The sequence below is a fragment of the Melospiza melodia genome, chromosome 10 (assembly GCF_035770615.1).
Source record: "Melospiza melodia melodia isolate bMelMel2 chromosome 10, bMelMel2.pri, whole genome shotgun sequence".
Lineage (NCBI taxonomy): Eukaryota > Metazoa > Chordata > Aves > Passeriformes > Passerellidae > Melospiza > Melospiza melodia.
Genome location: NC_086203.1, coordinates 29,104,793 through 29,122,610, shown reverse-complemented (window position 1 = coordinate 29,122,610; position 17,818 = coordinate 29,104,793). Strand labels below are relative to the sequence as shown.

Sequence of the window (17,818 nt, the reverse complement as noted above, 5' to 3'; positions counted from 1 at the left end):
TTTGATCAATCCTGAAAGTCCTAATATTAGTTCACAGCAAAATGGAATTCTCCTTTTGTTGTGTTGAGATGCTTTAAAGCTGATGTGAAAGCTGCTGGAGCAGCCTTTTTGTACATTTGTTTGTTTGCTTGGTGAGGTTTGTTTGTTTGGTTTTGGTTTCTAGCTGACTAATATATTTTTGTCCTCTATTTAAACAAATCACTCATTTTTCTTGTACAAAAATAGGTTAGCAGTGCTCTCAGCTAAGAAACCAGCACACAAAAAAGAAGCAGCACATCTTTCCTTGTCACCTCTGTTGGAAAATGAAGTTAAATTCCAATTGAGCTTTAAATATTTTAAATATTTTTGACCCTGGACCAACACTTTAGGTGTCTGATAAGCAGCTGGGTGTCCTGATGAGCTCTGCAGAGTTTTCCTGTCAGCAGGAGGTTTGACTCCAGTGCTGTGGTGCAGGACCAGACAAACTTGGCAATGTGAGAAAGAGAAGTGAGACGCTTCCCCAGAGACCATGGGTGGTAGAAACACTTCTGCAGCTCTCATTCCATCTTCTTGATGTTATAGGGGAGGAATTGAATTAATGAACCCTCCTTGTTTTCCATTCTATTATTTCTATTCCTCTTCTTCTATTGTTATCCTGGCTTTTAGAGGTTGGCAGGAGGTTTTACCCAGTGCTTCCTATTTCACATTTCCTATATTAATAGCAGCTGCTTCAAACAACTGCTGTACAGAGGGCTCCTGTCTTCCTTCAAGTCATTACATCACAGGAAAGGCAACTCTTTCCCTGCTGCTAGGGCTTATCTTCCAAATTCCTTGACATCTCTCTAATTCCTGACACATTTAAAGTGCTGCACACAGCTCTTGTAATGTGAGCTGGGAGCACAGTTTTGTAATCCTTCCTCCTGTAGGTATTGTGAGGTGGAGGCAAGGGTTGCAATTAAAAAAAACTAAATATACAATCCTTTTCAACAAAAATGACTTCCCAAGCATCTTGAAATAGTCTCTGACTCGTCGTGGCTCACACCACGTACTCCATCCCCATGGTGTATAATTCTGGATCCTGAGCAGAGTGTTTAGGGATGACAAAAGGACTCAGGCTCTGCTCTCTGGGGACTTGTTATTGCAGGGAATGGATTTTCCAGGCTGGTCAGCAGCTCCCAGCTGCAGGAACACTCTGGGAAAGGCTTTGCTGGTGGATACCATTTTGTCACTTCAATTAATCTGGGGGGAGCTCACCTGGTAACTATTTATTTGTTCTGAATGTTTTCCTCCCCTCCTTTCAATTTGTCAAATCATAATTTTACCCTGCAGCAGGAGGGAAATGGATAGTTCAGTGGCTGCAGGATGGATGTGTTGTCTTTCTGCCTGTCCCACTGATGCATTTGAGGAACTCTTTGAAGCCTCTTGTGCCCTTAAGGACCTTGTTTCACTTCATCTCCTTGATTATATCCTCCTTTCATATGGCTGTAAACACCCAGTGAGCTGACACTGCCTCTCCCTGGGACTGGAGGGGCTGCTGGTGATTGATGGGGTTTTCTCCCTCTCTGAAATACTGCCTCCTCTTTCCACATCACTATTCACCTTCTCCTGGGAGTTTGGCTCATAACTCTGTTTCTTTGAGAAGGATTGAGGGTTGCTGGGAGCAGGACATGGGAAACTGCAGCTCCTGTGATGCGTGGTCACTGCTGCCAAAAGCAGGAGGGGAGTCATCCTAGAGCTGCTCATTCTTTAAGGGCAGAACAAGACAATTTGGTAACTATGTCATTGATATTTCCCCTCTATTAATAAATATTTGCTTTATTTGAGTAAAATTTTCACCTGGATTTACCCCACCTAGAAAGGAAGATCTTCAGGGGCTTATGGTGAGCACCTCCAAATAAATCATCAGAAAACTCCTTTTCATTCCCCATCTGAAGCACTGACAGCTCCTATGAGACCTGATCTGTCCTTTAACCAGGCAGCTCACCTCTCCAGAAGCCCCTTCCAATCTAGATTATTCTGTGGTTATCAGGAAGGGATAAAATCAGGGATTCAAGAGCAGAACCCAAACCTTCATGACAAATGCAATGTGTCTGATGCAGGATTCAAAGGAGGGCACTGAGCAGCAAGCACTAAAGGGGAACGGAGCCTTTCCATGCAGACCTGGAGTGGTTTTGGTGTAGGAGGAATTGCTGAGGGCTGATTTTCTGCCATTCCATGAGGACCAAGGCCCTGGGATAACCAGGAATGTCAGCAGAGAGTCTTCATGCTGTCCCTGCTGTGCCCAAGGAATGACAGGTCACATTTATACCTTGAGTTTTAGGTTTTTCTGTTCTGTTTTGGTGTGCAGCTTGTAGCTTTATATTAAGTGTTACTGGGATCTTTCCACAGGGTGGTGAAGACAAAACAATCCCATTCCAGCTGGAGACTCAAGGACAATCTTCTCAAACTTCAGACCCAAAGCATGAGCAACGTGAAAAGTGGAAGTTGAAACTTCATCATTTGAAGCTATTAATTGGACAGTTGGCTTCTGTATGCAAACGGACTAAAACTTATAAAAATGTGAGATCTCGTGACCAATCCCTTTTTTGCTTCCATCTTGGAGCCATCTGGGCAGAGCCACGACTGTGGCTCGGGTACTGCCAAGGTGTGGCCTTTGAAGGCACTTCAATAAATATCCACTTTATTCCTCTTAACTCCATTTAGCCTCTGTTCCAGCTACTTAAGGCATCACTACTCCCCGATATAATAATAAAATAATGAAAATAATATAACAACAACAACAACAACAACAACAACAACAACAACAACAACAATAATAATAATAATAATAATAATAAATTAATATAAATAAAATAATAATAAAAATAATAGGAAATAATAAATATCAATAAAATAATAAAAATTAATAAAATAGAAATAAAATAATAGATAAAAATAATACAGAAGAATAAATATAAATAAATTAATAAAATAAAAATAGAATAGAATAATAATGAAATAATAAAATAATAGAAAATTATTAATACCAATAAAATAATAAAATAAAAATTAAAATAATACAAAATAATAATAGAAATAATAATAAAATAATAAAAGAGGGCCCTGAAAAAGCATGAACCCAGCATCCTTTGAAGAAACAAAATCCAGATTTGTTGTAAACCCTGGTAATTGATGCAGGAGCAGATTCCAGTGCTGATCCCCCAGGGAACTGGCTCCTCTGAGGCAGAGCAGGGTCTGCCCAGGCTGTGCCCATCGTACCTCCATGGTGGGGGGGAGTTCCACAGAGCAGGACCACTCCTTGTCCCTCTCTCACTGACACCGGGCTTCTCGGCCTCGTCTCGAAGTTTTCCAGGTCTTGAGGGAGAAGGAGAAAACAAGGCCTGGTTATCGTCCATCAGAGCTATTCCCAACTGCCTCCCAATTAATTAACTCGAAACCAGTCACATATTGGACAGCAGAATTTAATTTCGTGGAGAAATTGTATGCAAGAATAGCTTGTCCAAGCTGATATCGTGAATTACAGGATCATTAAGGTTGGAAAAGACCTCCCATTTCCTGCAGTCCAACCATTACTGAGTCCTTTGGCATTCACAAAATACTTATTCCTGCAGCATTTCTACTGCAACTTTGGGAATTTGTGTTTACAATTTCTATTTGCAAAGCCAGTCTATTATTCCACTGCTTTTCCAGCATCATTTTTTTGGAACTTGCAAGACTGAATCTACATGAGTTGGAAAAAAAATGCATTTTGTTGTGTTTCCTTTTCCATAGAAATAGAGAACAGCTGTGTTCTATATATACAAGTGATAATTAAAGATCAGCAGGACTCCCACAGAGTGTAGGTTTAAATGATGATAAAAATATGTTGTTTTCTTAAAGATTCTGGGCTGGCCAAAACTGGCTGCAGTGCTTGGATATGTTTTGATTGCCTTGAGCTTTAGCACTGGTTTTAGAGGGGAGGAAGAGAGGACTTCCAATGGGAAATCTCCTGTCCGTGCCCATCACCCACAGGTGATTTTTATGGCTCTTAATGTTTATTTTTCAATCTGCTGCTTCCTCATGTTTCACTGAGATGTTGAAGAATTATCAGTTTGGTTCCTGTTAATTCAATTACAAAACATGACACAATAGCTGTGCTTTTAAAAGAAAAGATTATTTACTTTTTGATCCAGTTCTCATCCTAATGAGAACCCTTCCCATTTTCTTAGAACCATTTGGGAAATGATTGCTCAAAACTCATTCAAAATATGCTTTAATACAATAAATATCAGCTTCCCCTTAAACCTCTTTATACCACAGAGCTGTAAACTGCCTGCCCTAAGCTCATTTTATTTACCTTGCTGCAGATTCTTGTTTCAAACAATTGTTCCATTTTTCATCAGCTGAACACCAGCCTGAGCCAGAGTTCAATAGAGAGAAACAGCCCTCGTTGGTCAGAGCAATAACGATTACTACCTGTACGGCCTCAGCTATTTATGTCAATATATCAATTTTCTCCCCCTTAGCTGAACTTTACACAGTTAATTTTTCTTTTCCTCCTCTTCATCTCCTGGATATTGGTCTCCTATGAAGACATTGTCTGCTCAGAGGGAGCTGGATTGAATTAAGCACCTGTAGCACCTCCTCGTGCTGTCATAGCACGATAGATGGGCCCTGTCAATACACGGGGAAAGGGTTTTAAACTCTGATGTTCTTTTAATTGCCTGCTGGCCACAGCTCTGCTTTGGATTATGGGTAGTCCAAGGGGGAAAAAAACACAAGAAAGGCCAAGAAAAATAGAAAAAAAATAATTTATTTAGTTGCATTCCATCCTGTAATTCTAAATAAAGAACAAAATAGTAGATGGGCGTAATATGATTAATTAGAGTGTGGCTTCATTAGAGTCCAGTCTCTGAATTTGTAGATTTATTTATTCATTTTGAAAATTCCATCTGAGAAATTTTACCACATTTTCTTTCTTTCCTGGCAATTGTTTTCTGAGAAGAAAAAGGCCAGCACCAAATATGTGTGTGGAAAAGTGGTCCCTGGAATTCCTGCCAAGATTTGCTTGGGGTGCCTGGTCTTTGTGCCCTGGGATAAGGGAGGAAAAGATCCTCAAATTTCCATATTTATTATATTAATTTTTTAAAAAAAATATTAGAAAGGTGCAAAAATTCAGATTTTTTTAGGATTCAGGCACCAACAACAAAATTGGTTGCAGTTCCATTTCCTATCTCTTTCCTTCAGCTGGTAATACAAAACAAATTGCAATTTCTACTTAAAAATAGAGTTAACCCCCTCCCAAAAACTCTGGGCAGTATGGAAAATCTGTGCACTCTGAGTAATTATTCCCAACCTTTTCACTGTGGGAAACCAGCCCTATTTTTTATTTTTTTGCTGAGAACAAAATTTCAGTTGTTATGAGACATCCTAGAAAGGAGGGAGAAAAAATAAAGGAAGCGCAGTGCAGCAGCAGGAAAAGGTTTTCCTGACAATTGAGAATTAACTGTGTAATACCTCGCTCTGAAATGGGAATAGATTTTGGAAAGTAATGAGCTGCTAGTCGCAATTTTTAGTTTAATGACACAATATGTCATGTTATCAGTTTTACTCTCATTTTAGGTGCTGTGTCACCTGTCCGTGTCTCTCCATTAAAACCGTGACGAGTGTCCCTGACTGGAATAATTAAAAGCAGGAGGATGAGATCTCTGAGGGATCTGCTGTTTTGCAGGGAGCAGGATTATTTTTGATTTTACTATGGAATCATGGAATGGTTTGGGTTGGGAGGGACCTTGAAGCTCATCCAGCCCCACACCTGAGACACTTTCCACCATCCCAGGCTGCTCCAAATCCCTTCCAACCTGGCCTTGGGCACTGCCAGGGATCCAGGGCAGCCAGAATTTCTCTGGGCACCCAGTGCCAGGGCCTGCCCACCCTCCCAAGGAACAATTTTTTTCCCAATATCCCATTTTCCCAATTTTTCCCCAATTTTCCCACTTTTTTCCCAATTTTTTCCCAATTTTTCCCAATAGCCCTCTCCCTTTCGGTTGAAACCATGTGGGGACGAAGTTGGCTGTGCCTTTTCAATCTCCACTTTTCAACCTTGAGGATCAAAATCCGTGGGCAGGAGTTTGGGCTCTTTCATGGCCTGTTTGTAGCTTTGATACACAAAGCAACTCGGATTTTCCAGTGAGGGAAAGGAGATTTCCATCCCTTTCTGCTTATTAATCATAGGTATAAAAAAACAGCTGTGGAGGCACATAAATCATCATTTAATCTCTTCATCTCACCCATGACAGGGACAAATATGCAATGTCCTTATTTAACCCAATTTTTAAAGGCCTTTAGGAAAAGACATTTTCTTTAAAGAATTCATTGCACTGCTTAACTCTGAGATCTTCATCATTCTGCATCCTTTAGAAACCCTCACCTCCCCAAAATTTCGCAGGCCAAACCAGAAATGATCTTTTGCTTTGACTGATTTTGATAGATAATTGTACAAAGTGAATTTATTCAGTGCCTTTTTCTGTAATAAAGAATCATTGAAGAACAAAAGAACCCCAAACCTCTGAAAGAGCAAACCAAGGCAAAATAGATGAAGAGAATTCATTAGTAGGGTCTGTGTTGCTTCTGTTTTCATCTTTATTGGACTCTTTCTGCAGGCAGGCAGCATGTCCCGTGGAATATTGTGACACCTCATTCAAATGGGTTCAATAATGAGCTATAAAATAATCCTCTTTTGCTTTGCAGTCCAGGTGGATGAGAGACGGAAGAGGTGGACCCTCAAATAATGTTTGTCTTTGGCACAAATATTTCTCCATCTATTTCCCAACTTGTGGGGTTGCATTTTTGATGATTTATTGCAATTTGAAATGTGATAAGTGTATATATATAGCAAAAAAAAAAAAAAAAAAAATTACCTGAGGATATAAATGCAGATATTCTACTTTGTTCTTGTTGTTCAGAAATTCTGGCTGCTGTCAAAAGCCCTTCTCCTTGCCCTGGGTGTTCATTTACACCAGGAGAGCACAAGCACTGTGTTCTTCCAGCTCCTGTTCCCTAGCACAGCTCTATAACGTAACATGACATAACCTAATAAAGCAGAATGTTGCTTGTCAAAAGGAGTATCAACTAAGAAGGCTAAGATCAGGTGTTTGGCACACATTTAGATTGCTAATATGCACTTAGGAATAAGATGACTATTTAACAGATGGTATATTTGCTAACTTCAGTGTTTCTGCAGAGATCCATAAATAAATTATCACCTAGTTCCTACATAATTCCTTTCATTCTTTGTCTGTATTTATCTCACTTGAAGAACAACGAGTTCCCTCACACTCCATTGCTCTCTCAGCCGCGAGTTTTAACAAAAAAACCACTTTTTTTTTTCCCCTGGATCTGTGCATGTTGGCAGACTGCTCTTGGTGGAGCAGGATTAATCAGTTGGATGTGATAATGAGGTCGTGGGGGCCAAGCGAAATGCTCAGATGCACAAGTGATCCTTCCCAGGGAGGAGTGGGAATGATGTAGGGACTCAGCTGCGTGTGGCACGGCCTCGTCTCCTGCAGGGCTGAGCTCTCAGCACCCCAAACATATGGCATTTTGTGGGGTGGGGCCAGGGAAGGGCCTTTTCTGATGGGAGCAGGAGTTCTTGGGGTGGAGGAGGCTGTCAGCTCCTCGCTGGGAATGAAGGGAGGAGTGGGGGAGAAGAAATGGGTCAGAGCATTTTTCACCTGGTGTAACCCAGCTTTACCCTCTGGGGTCAAGGATGTCATCATGGAATTACAGAAGGTTTGGGTTGGAAGTACCTTAAAGCCCATCCTATTCCACCCCTGCCATAGACACCTTCCACTATGCCAGGGTGCTCCAACCTGCCTTCATCCTTATTATGGCCTGAAAGTCTTCTAGGTAGATTTCAAACAGAATAAAACCAGAGGTTGAGAAGAATATCAGTGTTGGATGAAGGTGACCATCACTTTGCTGTACAAATGTGCCAGTGAGAGAAGCAAACCCAGGCTGGGGGAGGTGTTTGCCTGAAAAACTGGTCTCTGGAGACAGCAACAAAATGGAAGTGGTGGACAGAGAACTTTCCTGCTGAAGCAATTTCATTAATTAATAGGTTAATTAATAGGTTCAGCCATACATTATTTTTTCCTTAATGTTTTAAAGCTCCTAAAAATAGAGATAATCATAAATCCAAGGGTGCTTTGGGTTGGAAGCACTAAAAGCCCATCCTGTTCCACCCCTTGCCATGGGCAGGGACACCTTCCACTAGAACAGGGTGCTCCAAGCAATATCCAGTTGCTGACTGCTCATTAATATATTTGTTCTAATTTCCCCACTATTACCCACACATCTGGGTTTTTTGTTTGCTTTATTTTAATTTAAAACTGCCTTTCAGGTATTGGAATAGCAAATTTAACCACACAAGAGTGAAAGGTCAGTTTCCCTGGGATTAGGGAACTGCTTCTTACACATGTTGGATAGGAACAAAAAGCAAATCACAAGCAGCAACTCATTTATTTCAACCTCCCAATTGTGTTTGAAATTTCTGAACCTGCTCAGGGACAGTCCACCCAAATCCATCCATTCCAAACCAGTCCATCCTAAGAAGGAGCACAGAACTTCTCCAAGGAAACCAAGGAAATTTGGGTGTTTTAATATATGAAATTGTCACAGACAATTAGAGAAACTCCAATTTATCACCTTGCACAATTACCACAGTTCATCTGAATTAAAGTGATTTCATGCTTGCTTGAACTTTTGATAATTTTTTTTCCCCTCATAAATGTTTTGTCATTACATAATCCCAAATATAATGGCTGTAATTACTTGGTATTGAAATGTGCAATGAATGTTAAGGCATGAGGAGTAAGAGCTCCTTACAAATTAGCCACGCTCCTGAGGACAAATCAATACAATTCCTCACACTTCCATGTGCCTGTGTCAAATTGTGATAGATCACTTCTGTTCCCCTTTTTTTCCTTCTGTGTCTCCTCTAGCCTGTGATATATTGCAATAGGAGAGGTGTTCCTGCAGTGAGGCAGCACAACAGGAGTTTCCTCACAGGGAAATGGGGCACAAAGCTCAGCACTTTTCCAAGGAAGCTCCTGGTTATGATTTGCTGGCAGTATTTCCAGCACCTGTGTTATCAGCTGATCATTAGTTACCTTCTTTTGCTCTGGCTGTAATGAATTAGGGGTCCCATTTGGGGCTGAATTTGGTGCCTGAATCTGAGAATTTAGGTCTGTTATAACTATAGATAATAAAAATGAAGCCTATTGAATCTTTATCTCAAATTCTGGAAGGCCCCATGCTTCCAGATTTTGGGTCTGCTATCTCTTCTCTCAAATAAAGGAAGTCCCAAAAAATTTGGGGTTAAAGCTCTTTTAGCTACAGGCTGTGCCTATCCAGACCATCCCAGACCCCTCCTGGACACCAATCCCTGTTCTTTGCTTCTCCTGAGTATTTTTGTACTGAATTGCCTTGTAGGAGATGAGCACCAATCTCTTGCAGCCTGGATACTACAGGGTGTGTAGTATGGAAATTATGGAAATTATGGAAATTTCCTTCTTTCTCCAAATATCTCCCAAAGGAATGGCTAATCTCCTTCCCTCCAACTTCCACTGCAAAGTAAACTCTCTTTTTCAGCTTTCCAAACTGCACTAAACTTGCTGAACAAATCCTCTGACAGTTCCTTTGTCTTGGTAATACTGTCAATACATTAATCTTTCCCCGTTAGCATCTAATCTCAATTTTTTAAATGTTCTAATTGATTTTCTATGAATTCAATTCTGAGATTAAGAGTGGTGTTATCTCTAATTAAGGTGTCTGAAAGCTGCTTAGTATTTCCCATTTCCTGCCTTTTAAATACTTGGATTTTCTCCTCAACACCTGCTGAGTTCCCCTGCTCCATCTGAAGCACTCGTGAGCCTTTAACACTTCAGGTCTGGAAGATTTGGAGCTGAATCAGCCAGGAGCAGCCTAGGCAATGCCTGAGTGTCTCCTTTCCCCAGGACAGGTTAAAAATCCACTGGAATTCCCATTTTGTCCTCATTTCCACCTTAGGGGAGCACTGCACCCCATAGTGGATAAAGGAAAAGCTGTCCTGTCCCCCAAAACTCCCTGATGGAGCTGCTTGTCAAAAATGAGGGAAAACCACAATCACTGGTCGTGTCCTTAGCTGTGTAATCATCCAAAGACCTTCATCAGTGCTTCCTTATTTAGTTAAATTACTTTGGAGCTTCCAAGGGCAAGGATCTGTAATTTACACTTCAGGATGAACACAGGCCCTGCGTCCTCAATTCAGCCTAAATTATCTGAATGGCCAATCCAGGCACTCATTTTCAAGGTGGGGAACAATAATTTCTGCCACAGTCTGATTGTCTGATTCAATTAAAGAGTGAAAATGCCCTTTACAAAGTAATATCAAGCTTCTCTAGAGGAAAAAAGTGGAAGGTCACAATTAAATTAAAAGGGAGGGTGAGGTGAGAGGGGGGAAAAACCCTGAGCTGGCTTGATTTTATTCATGCACCAACAAACCCAGAGCACAGAAACATATGCTGGGAAGCTGTAGAGCAGGTCTACATCTGGCCTTTGTTATTTTTTTTCCTTGCTTTTACAGAGTTAGCAGCATAAAATATTAAATTTCTCTTCTGAGCTGAGCACAGGACTTGCTCTGAGCAGTAAGTGTTGACACAGCCTTGGGGCTCCTGCTCCAAAGCCCATCTGCAGGCCAGAGGCACAGCTGAAGAGCTGCCCCTCTCCCAGGGAGGGGCACACAGGGAATATTTCTTCAATATTTCATATTCCTGAACAGTTTTCTCACTTGTCACGGCACAGTTCATTTGTCACCTGTCATCACCAGAGTCACTTCGCCGTCTGCAGGAGTTTTCTCCAGATTGGAGAGCTCTTAAAGACAGATTTCTCTCCCTGGGCTGAACCTCAAGGGTCGGATTTCTCCCTGCCACAGCTACAGTGATTCTCCTGACTTCCAGGGGAGACAGCCCTGGCTGCTGTGGCAAATGTCCTTTTGGCAGGGGGTTCATTCTTATCCAAACCCTCTCTCCCTCATATTTCCCACTGCTCCCACCGCAACCTGCTTTTAACTATGAGGAGATGGTTTAGGAACTTCTCCCTTCCCTCAGACCTTGACCTTGCTGTTGGGGACACATAGCTGTACCCTGATTCTGCAGGAATCGCCTCTGGCATCCCTGCCCTGGGTTCTGATGGATACAGTCCCTCTTAAGGCAAATAATTCATTCTATAATGCTTCTACCAACAAAATAATAATCAAGGCTTGTACATGCAATAAAAACGGCAAGAAAGAGAGGAAAAGTGGCAAGAAAGAGGAAATGTGGCAAGGAAGAGAGGAAAAGTGCCAGGAAGAAAGAGCTCTCGCGCACTGCTCACACAAAGTCTGTGCCTGTTTCAGCCCTTCCCAAATTCCTGCCCAGCCCTTTGGAGATCTTGATCCAGCACAGAATTACTTCTTGTAGAACTACCCTGAGTTGCCCCAGCCCCTTCTTTACCTCCCTCATTCCAGCTGCAAACCCTCAAAGAATTCCTTCCAATGGGAACTTCAAGATTTACCCAAGCCATCGATGTAGGGGATTTTTGGATGTGAATCTGTCAGTGGGATTTCAGGTGTAGGTTACAATATTTGTTCTTGCTGTAGCATTTAGAAATGGATATTTACAGCTCAGTGCACTCTCTGTGCCAGATGTGGTTTTGCTGTTGAGAAAAGCAATGCCTCTGACCTCATTCCTTCACTCCATGAAAAGTCCAAATGTTACACACTGTTTCTCCTTCCCCAGTATCAGCTACAGAATAGACAATTTATCTGCGGCCTTAAAACCTTACACAGGACCAACCTTCACTGCAAAAAGAATTGATCAATTAATTTCATTATTTTATCAAAAAAAGCCAATTATTTATTCCAAATAATGTAGGTTTGGTTTTTTTCCCTTGCAAACCTCCGCCATAACTTCCTTTGTCACACCAAAAAAATTAACAAACTGATGTGAACACCATGGATATTTCACTCAATAATGTATTGGAATCTACATCATCTTGTCTGTAATGAAAGGAGAACAGATAAAATAGCAGATCTAGACTGCAAACATAGACAGGTTTTATCCTTCCCCAGTATTAAATTTTATCAATCAGAATATATCAGCTCTGGGACCTGTGGATGCTTTGTTCCCCACCATATCTCAATCACATGTATTGCTTTTCCAATACAAGTGGCAATGGGTTGATTTAGGATAAACACTTTTAAAGGACCTAAAGAAGAGTAAGTAATATAGAACTGAAAGATAATCTTCAAATACTTCTATGTTCCCTATTGCTACTTTATCTGCCTGGTTCACTGCCTGTAATGCTCCTTACAACCTCTCTGCAATGTAGATCTCTGTTGCACAGATAAAAAACCTCCTTTTATAATAAAAGTCTAAGGAACTAACCTGGAATAAAGCAGCTTTAACCAAGTGCTGATAGAGCAGAGCCTTGAACACAGTGGTTAAGTACTCTGAGAGAGGTGTTTAAACCATGGGAGGGGCAGAAAAGTGGAATTTCTGGTGTGCCTGGTCTGTTACAACTTAAAATAAACAGGACAATTGGTGTCAATGGACACCAATGGGCTCTGGGAATGCAGAGGAGACTAAAAGAGGGAATGATGGAGAAAGCAAACCCCCTTCCTTATGGAGACACACCCATATCTTCTGGTTTTAAGATTCCAGGCTGTTCTCTGTGTCTTCAGGAATGTCAGGAGATTTGCATATTCCCATTCTTGCGATACCAGAGTTTTAAAATAGAAGTTCTATTATCACCCTGCCTTGTCCTGTCAGCAGGCAGGTGAAACCCTTCCAGGCTTCCTGCTTCATCTCTGCTGAGTGGTGGTTCTTGCTTTTCCTGGAGGTCGTGAGGGGGTTTGTGTGCACACAATTCTGCAAAGAAATAAACACTGGGAAGCTCAGAGGGGAGATGAGCTGAGCATGGTGAGGTCTTGCAGTGGTTTTGGTCTTGGGGTGATTAAATTGCCTCACTTCAGAGGGATCCCTGCATGTGTTCTGCTCAAAGAGGCCCTGAAGGATGCCCAGTGCCCCAGTTTGGGGTGGGTAGAGCAGGACAGTGACCCCTTGGAGAGCTCTCCCTGTTGGAACCAGCCCATAGGAGCCACCAAGTTGATCAGAGGGCTGGAGCACTTCTCCTGTGAAGAGAGCTGGGGCTGTTACTCCTGGAAATGTCATATTCCTTACAAGAGTGGTTCTCACCAGGTTTTTCCTGATTTTCTGAAGAAACTCTGTGAAGTAAAGGGGCAAAAAAAGAAAACAAGCCTGAGGCTGCTGGGTCTGTTCCATGGAGAGCATCCATTAACCAAAGACCTTGGTGTGGTCTCCTGCCACGGGAACTGCTGCAGAGAGAGCCGGAGCATTGGCACAGAGTGTCCATAACAATCACAAGTGATAAATGAAAGTTCTCTTTCTTTCCACTCCAAGCAGAATTCTGATAAAATACACGGTTTGTTTTCTGTAACTCATTCTGCTCAGAACCTGGCCCTCAGCTCCCCACACCAGGGAGAGTGGCTGCTGCTGCTGCTGCAGTGATATTGGATTCTACCTGTGCTTAAAAGTCCAAAAGGCAATTTTGAGCTGTGAGGCTTTTTAGTGACATATGGAAGAGATGACAGCAGCACTTCCATCCTCCACACAGCATCGATCCACAGCAAATGTTCCCGCTGCAGGTTGCATTTGTTCCTCACCTGCTGAAGGGAAGGCTGGGAGGTGTTACCAGGATCACCAGGAGGGCTGTGCAGAGCGTGCAAAGGAGAATTTTGTGGGTGATTCTCCACGTCTGCAGTTCAGATGTGTTTCTGCACCAGAGGAAGTGGGGTTGGAATGAGATGAACTCTAAGGTCCCTCCCAAATCATTCTAGGATTATACCCTTTTAAAACAGAGAGGTAGGGTCATTACTCAGCATGGGTAGGGTGGAGAGTTGTGCTGGGATGGGAGACGGAGAGAATTGGGATTGTTCAGCCTGGGTGACCTCATGGTGGCCTTCCAGTGCCTGCAGGGAGCTACAAGACAGATGGACAGAGACTTTGGAAAGGTCCTGGAAGGGCAACACAAGGGGAAATAGCTTCCAAACTGCCAGAGGGCAGGGTTAGGTGAGATATTGGGAAGAAATTCCTCCCTGTGAGGGTGCTGAGGCCCTGGCACAGGGTACCCAGATAAGCTGGGGCTGCCCCATCCCTGGAAGTGTCCAAGGCCAGGCTGGAGAGGGCTTTGAGCAATCTGGGGTAGTGAAAAGTGGCAGAGGGTGGAACTGGATGATCATTAATGTCCCCTCCAACCAGGCCATTCCATGATTCCCTGTAGATAGAGGCAATTCTATGGCTTTACCTGACATGTCCCTAAAGGGGAAAAGGGAATTTAGAAAGCCAAGACAAACTTTTGGGGATGCATTTTTGATGATGAACTTTTCCTGGCACTGGCAAACTAAGCTCTTCCTGCTTCCCGCTCCTCAGTTATCAGCTGGTCATCCCTGAGTGCCTGTTGAGTGCTGAACTGAGCAGTTTATGCCTCCTTTTGAAAAAGAAAGGCACTGCCAGAGTTCATTCCTGCAATCATCTGCCAGGGAGCCTGATCAGCATTCCAGCCCTCGTGTGCTGTGATGAATTAACAATCAGCTTAAAGACCCAGAGAGCTTTACTCCAGGTGGTAGTTACAACAGCTAGCACACCTTTTAATCAAATACAATTGTTACAGAGGGATTTCTGGACACACACAGCACCACAACACAACCCAGCCAGAAGTGTAGGAGCCATTTAGCCTTAAATTCATGCATGTCCAGACTTTGCAAATTCAGCCTATCTGATCCAAGCCTATTGATTTTTCCATTTTCTGTTTCAAAGCATACACTGCCAGTGAAAAGGGTTATGACATCCTGAGGCTGCTGGATTGCTTTGTGATGTTTCTGTAATTTGTGTGCACTCAGAGGTAAATAACACGATGAAGTAATCAGATGAAAAGTGGGCTTTTATGCTGGCTGAGCATCTCCCAGCCAGCCCCTCCAACAGGGCTCTGCTAAAGCTCAGCCTGTCACCATCCAGCAAACACTAAATGGGTTTGATTTGGTTTAACATATTCCTCCCTGAAATGGTGAAATGCTAATGGTGGGCTATTATTTTTGTGTTTCGGGATGACAAAACCTCAGTCCAGTAGGAATTATTGCTTCTAATTTGTTATTTCAGCAAAACTGTATCTTCTGTCTCTGACAAAAAAAGCACGTGGAAGCTCTTGGGAGCTGCAGATTTCCTTCCAAGTGCTCCAGCACTGTCCCTCTCAGCCACACTGCTGCGAGCACATCATCCCTGGCCAAGAGCAGGGAGGGTGGCAGTGTCAGGAAAATGCTGCTGAGAATAAGCACCAAGCAAAGCCCTTAAGTACCACTTTGAAAACCAGGAGAATTTGGTTGGAGCTCAAAAACTCCAAGAAGAAATCCCTCTTTGGTCTGTAACATTGTGGGGAACTTTAAAATACTAATTGCTCCATTGTGTGCCCTTCTGTGAGGTTCAGGGCAAAGTGACCAATTCTAGGCATGAAATTAGATTGTTGCCCTTGTTTCTCAGAATTTCAGGTCTGAGAAAGCTGCAAACATCATGACTTTTATCATCAAGGGTGGAATAATTTGACTGAGAATCTAATTTAAGATCCCTAAGCACCAAGATGCTTTCAATTAATACTAAATTTTCTGGGTTTATGCCCTGAATAATTATGAATGAGGTTTGCATTTGATTCTTTTTCATTGTAGAGTCCTTTTTTATTCTGGTTTGTTTAATTGCACTTCTTAATTCTCCCACATATCCCTTAATGCCTCTGCTATAGATGTGTTTGAGAGCTAAAAGAACAAGTAACAGGCCTGGACAGGCTGTTTCATGCAGCCTGTTACAGGGATTTCCCTCAAGACCAGTTGTTTGCACACAGTTATTTTTGCTTAAAACTGAGGAAATAATTAAAGCAAATCCCCTGTGTGCCTTGGGAGAAAGTTCTGGTTGAAGCCATACTGAAGCAGTTTTCCCCAACAGGTTTTTTGTTTGTCTTTTTTTTTAAGGCATGAAATGCCTTAAATAAAAATGCCTTAGGAAAAATTTCACCACTGAAAGAGTGGCCAAGCTCTGGAACTGGCTGCTCATGGAAATGATGGAGTCCCCATCCTTGGAAGTGTTCAAAAAAATGAGTAGACGTGAAATTTTGTGACTTGGTTTATGAGCAGGGGCAGATAGGGCAAAGGCTGGACTGGATGATCTCAAAGGTTTTTTCCAACCCTGTTAATTCTGTGATTAAAGATGGAAAAGACCTCCAACCTATGACCTAACATCACCTTATGAGCTGCACCATGGCACTGAGTGCCTCACCCAGCCTTTTGTAAACCCCTCCAGGGACAGTGACTCCACCACCTCCCTGGGCAGCCCATTCCAATGCCCAGCCAACTCTTTCTGTGAAGAACTTTTTCCTAATGTCCATCCTGAACTTCCCCCAATGCTGCTTAAAACTGTGTCCTCCACTGATTCTGTGAGGTCATCTTATTGCAGGGGTTCCATACTGTTGCCTCCTTATCAGAAGAGTTTCACACCTTCTTGGTGTTTCTTATGGACATCTCCTCAGAGCACTGACTCTTTCTTCTTCAAAAAGCCCCCAACTGACTCCAGTTCCCTTCTCAAGGCCACTACACTCTTTTTTAGCATCTGCTTCTCATTGCTTACAGCTGTGGCCTGTTAAAGTCAGGCCTGCTCCTAATCTTTGATAATTGGCCCAGCTGCAACTCCTTAGGGGTGAGATTACTTTCTACACTGTTTTCTGGTATTCTATCACCCTACAATTCTGAGCTGTGGAAAAGCTGAAGGAAAAGCTCTCATCTCTTCAAGCCGAGTCGGGCCTAGCTCCAAGATTAACTTCTCAAATGTTTTACTTCATTTTAGGCTGAGCTGGAGTTCCAGGTGACCTGCGCTGGCTGTCACCACTGGCCTGGCAGGGGAGAAGCCCTGTGGGTGGCAGAACATGGCCCCAGCCTGGACAAGGACAAGGCCCAGGACAAGGCCCAGGACCCTGCTCCTGTGCTTGGCGCCGGCTGCACGAGCTGAGGCCCGACACCAAAGCTTTACAAACTTCCACCCCAACAACTGCAAAAACACACGTGGACTGCTCCAAATGTACTGCTGGCAGGGAGCAGGGGATGTGCAGGATTTATAGGGAGCTTTGCAGTTTATTTATGACAAAACAAGGCTCGTGCAGGAAGGGGGATGCCAAGGGCCTGCCATCCTCATGCATTTACGGGCTTGCTCTCCCTGCCACTGCCTCTCATTTTCAGCTTGTAGCTTTAATAATCTATGCCACTGCCTTCTGTACAATATTCCTCCTGCAGCTTTCCTTTGACAGCTCTGGTTTTAATAGAGGATAAGCACCAAACTCCAGCTGAATCTGAAGACATATTTCTAATCTCGTCCCGCATTTATTTTGCTTCTCGGAGAACTTCCTATCTTGAACAGAGGAAAAAAGTATTTTTTATATATTAAGTTGACATGTTGAATAGGTTTCTGGAGGTATCATTAATTCAAGCTTCAACTCAGAGTTAGTTACCTTGTAGTAAAGAGACAAATACACATAAACCCTGGTACTTGGATAATAGGTTTGTTTCAATTCTTTATCAGAGAAATTGCAAAAATATGCCAGGCATTCCAGTCCAGGGAAAAATCCCATTTTGTGAGGTGTTGAATGAAAGTGTCATCACAGCAATGTGCTTGCCTGCCTGGATTTTAAGATACAGCCTGAAGTATTGGTTGAAACAAAGAATTAAATT

The 17,818-nt window shown here is 42.6% G+C and overlaps 1 protein-coding gene across 3 annotated transcripts in view; it reads right to left on the bottom strand.

Moving 5' to 3' along the window:
* The window catches only part of CNTN6 (contactin 6), a 129,358-nt gene that overhangs the window by 57,401 nt on the left and 54,139 nt on the right, over positions 1-17,818 (bottom strand). For all 3 annotated transcript variants that reach the window (XM_063165041.1, XM_063165040.1, XM_063165042.1), the window contains one exon: positions 3,238-3,333. In XM_063165041.1, coding sequence (XP_063021111.1) covers positions 3,238-3,333 — 96 coding nt within the window. The remainder of the gene's footprint in view (positions 1-3,237; positions 3,334-17,818) is intronic.